The 5196-nt window shown below is 48.5% G+C and overlaps 1 protein-coding gene across 1 annotated transcript; it reads left to right on the top strand.

The window, feature by feature from the left end:
- Positions 1 to 2307: 2307 nt before the first annotated feature.
- LOC124679513 (probable purine permease 11) lies at positions 2308 to 3979 on the top strand. The gene is made up of 2 exons (XM_047215251.1): positions 2308 to 2389; positions 2797 to 3979. The coding sequence occupies exons 1-2, from the start codon at positions 2308 to 2310 to the stop codon at positions 3870 to 3872; spliced, it is 1158 nt and encodes a 385-aa protein (XP_047071207.1). The 3' UTR covers positions 3873 to 3979.
- The last annotated feature ends 1217 nt before the right edge of the window (positions 3980 to 5196 follow it).

The following is a 5196-nucleotide window of genomic DNA, read 5'->3' as shown; positions in this document are numbered from 1 at the left end:
TCAGCACGGCCCTGAGAAACATGGTGAAGGACCAGAAGACGCGCGAATGCCTCGGAGATTGCGCCGTTTTGTACTATGGTATCGTGGGCCGACTCGATGAGGCAGCGAAGGGCATCACGTCGGGCAGATCACAGGGCTTGCAGGACGCGGTGTGGAGCCTCAGCGCTGCCCTCAACGTACCAGAAACTTGCGAAGAAGGATTCCGCAAACTAGGCGGGAAGTCCACGCTAGCCGCCGCAGACTCAGAGTTCAGCAAGGAGGTCTCCGTCGCTCTTGTTCTAGCCAGGACGCTCAGCAGGTAGGTACTAGGTAGCAGCCGAGGATATATACTACATGTATCTAGGCGTCACAGTATAGAATCATTTGGCTAAATAAACTTCTCGATTGTTTTGAGAAATAAACTCCTGGAATTTTATAAGTGACGATGTTTAGAACCAGTGAAGTTCGCGAGCATGTTCGGGCTCTTTCTTTTTCTCAGGTGGGATTATTTTTTGGCGATTTTGAAGATCAATGAGAAATAAAATATTTGGTACAATTATTAGGGATATTTGGCCAACCAAATATTACGGATATATATTTGGTGCAATTAAACCGTACCTAGCTTGAGCCTGCTATTTGTAGCTGATTTAGGTCATTATGTTTAGGACAGTAATTGGGTTTGTTACCTTGTATTTTTCTATATATATGAAATATATGGAAGGGTCCATCTTTGTCCAATTCTGCCCAAACCTATCTTTCTACAAATATCACACAATTTGCGTATGATGAGATCATGAGGTGATCAATGGGTTGATATATCACATTGACTTTTGCGATTATTTTGGGGCATGAATCCATAATACTAACCCCGCCTAATTTTGGACGCAAACGATGCTTGCCACGTACATAAGCACAAGATAAAGTGTTGACGTTTGTTATTAGCAAGGCGATAGATTATGTACCTGCAACTAATTTCACAATCAAAATAGCCTACATGTATCCTTTGAACATATCCGCGACCCCCTTGTATCTAGGGTTGAAAATGAAACGAAAACGGACAGAAACATGCTTTATCGTTTTTGTTTCCCTCTATCCTATCGGAATCGAAAATGGAATCGGAAACCCCGGAAACGAATATGAAAACGGAAATCATCGGATATGAATACAAAACAGATACGTAGCGGATACGTTATGAATACGGATATTTGCCACAACACAATGTGGCATAATACCATGATTTGTAGACCGAATGACACACATAGAAAAGACAATAAGACAAGATATATCACTTAACTTCGACAAGCGGCAATTCAACATAAAGTAACACACATAGTTTAACAACTGCATGTACACACAATTATACAAAGTGATTAGGGTTAGAGTAATTAGTGGACTTGATACGTGACCCAAGCCCTGTTTCATGTGCAAGTGTAGACCTACTAAATACACGGACCTCTCTAGGTTATATTTCCGGAAACTTTCCGTATTTATTTTTCCGGAATTTCCTCTGCCGTTTCCCTTTCTATCGGAAAGGGTTCCCTTATTTTCTTTTCCGTTTCCGTTTATAATTTTGTCGTTTCCGTTTCTTTTCCTCCAAATGTCGTTTTCTTTTCCGTATTTGGCCCTACATTTTCTTTTTCTTCGGAAATGGACGGAAAGTTTTCCTTTCATTTTCAACCCTACTTGTATCCAATGAGTGTAAATGAATGAGGACATCCGAAATGCGCAAGGATATATGGTAGCATCGCACATTGCCCAACACGTAATAGGCCGGCCCATTTAGCTTGCGCAAGCTTACTGCTTTGGCAAATGTGTTCTGGCAGGTTTTTTCATTTCTGAATAGTTTTCTTGGTTTCCTTCTAGTTTATACTAGGTTTCCTATGGTTTTCTTGGTTGAAAATAATACCATTTCCTTCTCCTAAAATGCATCCGCAGTACAACCATTATTTCCTAAGAAAAACTCCGCATGCATGCAGGCAGGTACAGCAAAAGTACCAAACTGCCTTACCCTGAGCCCTCTGTAGACTACCGGTGCATGCTTGGAGACAATTCTTGAATTTAACCCGTCAAACTCTGCATCTGGATCTCTGCATGCTATTGAGTGGGCATGTCGATCGCAACATCGAGACGACGAAAGCGGCAGAGAAATTAGCGGGCGGACCTGGGTTCTTGTTCTTCCCACCGGTCTCCACTCCACATCTCACCTCCGCATGCCCGCTTGTTCTCTCCACCGCTAAACCTCTTCATTCTCTCCGCATCCCCTCCCATCGCCTCGATCACCCTCCTCCTGTCTTGGATCTCGCAGGGTGACACGAGTTGTCGGATGAGATGACCGACGCCAGCAGCGGCGCGACCACCAACAATGCGGCCAGCACCAGCAACGCCGAGGTCCAGATACAGATCCCTGCAGGTCAGTTCGCGTGGCTGATCACTCTTCGATTGTCGAATTTGTGCTCGTTTTGGATTCAAACATGTTTGCGTTTCGGCTCTTCTTCAGTTCGAATATATGGCGCCAATGAGGGTTAACTAATTGAAGAATAGCCGTGTATCGGAATTCGGAATCCAGTGTGTGTCTCGCGTGGTTGGGCGCGATGGGTGCCTTACAGGTTTAACATGTAAATCGCATGGCATGGCAATGTTTTTTGGGTTCGAATTGCTGAGGGAAGAAGTCCTAGAACATGGTTGATTTCTATAAAAGAAGAGGAAAAGGAACTAATTTTCCAATAATTTACATGTCAATCTCATTGTTACTCATCCAGATAAGGCTTTTCTGTTATTGACGTCACTGAATTTTACAGTTCTCACTGTAAACCGCAGGGCCATCCAAAGCCGAAGCCCCAGCACCACCTGCCGGAGCACCGTCAAAGAGCTCCGGAGCCAAGAACTGGCGATGGTGGTTGATGGTGTCGGTGGACGTCTTCTTCCTCGTCGCCGGCCAGACGTCCGCGACGCTGCTCGCGAGGTACTACTACCACCAGGGCGGCAGCAGCAAGTGGGTATCAACGTTCGTGCAGACCGCAGGCTTCCCTATACTGTTCCTCGGCCTGTTCTGTGTCCCAAAACAACCCTCCGGCAGCGGCGGCAGCGACACTCCGGTGGCCAAACTCGTCGTGATCTACATCGTCCTGGGGCTCGTCATAGCCGCCGACGACATGATGTACGCCAGCGGCCTCAAGTACCTCCCGGTGTCGACCTACTCGCTCATCTGCGCCAGTCAGCTGTCCTTCAACGTCGTCTTCGGCTACGTCCTCAACTCCCAGAAGCTCACCGGCCTTATCCTCAACGCCGTGGTTCTGCTCACGCTGTCCGATGCGCTCCTTGGAGCCAACCACGACGAAACAGAGGATATCAGCGGCGTCTCGAGAAGGAATTATCTCATGGGTTTCGTGCTGACGCTGGGGGCGTCGGGCACCTACTCGCTCATCCTCTGCCTGATGCAGCTCACCTTCGAGAACGTGATCAAGAAGCACACCTTCACGGCCGTGCTCAACATGCAGATATACACGGCCCTCGTGGCCACGGTGGCCTCCATCATCGGGCTGTTCGCTAGCGGCGAGTGGAGGACGGTGAGAGGTGAGATGGACACGTTCCAGTCCGGGCAGTTCTCCTACTTCATGACGCTGCTGTGGACGGCCGTGTCGTGGCAGATCACCTCCGTCGGGGTGGTCGGGCTCGTCTTCGAGGTCTCCTCGCTCTTCTCCAATGTCATCAGCACCGTGGCTCTGCCCATCGTTCCCCTGTTCGCCGTCCTCATCTTTCACGACAAGATGGATGGTATAAAGGTCATAGCCATGTTGATCGCCATCTGGGGTTTCGTTTCGTATCTGATGCAACACTACATTGATGATAAGAAGGCTAGGAAGGCGTCAGCTAGTGCGGATGGGGGTTCCTAGCTCACCAGTATAGTTTTTCTTTCTCCTTTAGATAATGGAGCATGGTCTTTCTCCCCAAATATAAGGTGTCAGCTGCGAGGAAGTAGGATGTTTTGCTAATTTTATTTTGCAGGATTTCATCGTAGACGTACAGTACCTTTTTTGTACCATCTATATTTGCTTATGAATAAAAGTAGATTCCTTTTCAACTGGAATACGGGTGTGATCTTGTGTTTATCCGCTTTGGTGCATGTTGGAATTTGTAAATGTGACCGTGTCGTCCCCTCCTCCGCGCGCATTGCACGCCAAGCGTCCTAGAGACAGCAATGGTTTTGTGGGGACCATCCGCATCATTTTACCCACCCTGATTTTTCTCCACCCATTCTCTACCTTATCCGCTCGTGCTCCCCAACTCCACCACGCCGACGTACTTGATCTCCCACAGAGCCTCTCCGGCGAGCCACCCGGCGAGCCGCATCTGCTCCACCCGTCCATCGCCGGTGCTCAATTTCTTGGAGGTGGCGCTCCTAGGGGTGGCCGGCGCTGCTACCACAGGCGGCTCTCGATGCTACCAGGGGCGTTCCTCGCTGCTCCAACGGGCAGCCGGAGTTGCTCCGATGGGCGGCCCTTGATGCTCCGACGGGTACCCCTCGATGCTACCAAGGCCGATCCTTGCTGCTCCGACGGTTGGCCGGAGTTGCTCCGACGGGCAGCCCCTGATGCTCCCATTGTCCGTTGGAGGTGCATCGAGGAAGAATTTTTTTCTGCTACAATTGTTATGTGTATTTGCATCATTAGGAAGAATATTTTGCGACAAGCTTTCTCTACAGGATTTTTCAATTATTTATTGATTTGCAACATGACATACATGAAATCTTTTGCTAAAATTTCCTGTTGTTTTTGCACCATTCGGTCTATGAATTTGCAACACAGCAATTTTTTTCTAAAATCTTAGAAGTCACATCGGAGAACTTCGCCAAACAATTTTTGCAGCGGTGGCGGCGTTGCGTTTTTTTGCAGTGAAGGTGCTGCGGGATGGGTGGCCGATGCAGAAGATCGAGAGGCGGATGCCGCCCCTGGAGATTGGGGAGCAAGGTTGTCGAAAGATATATTGGTGAGTGGCCGCTTGTAATATCCGCGGTGGCAACGTGCGCCGTGTTTTGGAGCAGCGTCGGCGGCATCAGTTTCATTTTGTTGGGAGCATGCAAGAGGACGAGGAGAAGGGGATTTATTTTCTTTTTTTCTCGGGTGAGGCGGGGTACACCATGTAAGAAAAAAATATGGTGAGTGCACATAAAGAGGTGATCGGTGGATCGGTGTGCATCGTGCGCGGCTGCGCACCCCG

The sequence above is a fragment of the Lolium rigidum genome, chromosome 7 (genome assembly GCF_022539505.1).
Source record: "Lolium rigidum isolate FL_2022 chromosome 7, APGP_CSIRO_Lrig_0.1, whole genome shotgun sequence".
In the NCBI taxonomy this organism is placed as follows: domain Eukaryota; kingdom Viridiplantae; phylum Streptophyta; class Magnoliopsida; order Poales; family Poaceae; genus Lolium; species Lolium rigidum.
The sequence above is the reverse complement of the archived record's forward strand: the minus strand, read 5'-3'. Positions and strand labels throughout refer to the sequence as shown.

Excerpts from the sequence above, each read along its gene's own strand:
- LOC124679513 (XM_047215251.1), top strand. The coding sequence starts at position 2,308 with ATGACCGACGCCAGCAGCGGCGCGACCACCAACAATGCGGCCAGCACC. Across the intron at positions 2,390-2,796 it reads CCAGATACAGATCCCTGCAG|GGCCATCCAAAGCCGAAGCC; the intron begins GTCAGTTCGCGT and ends TGTAAACCGCAG.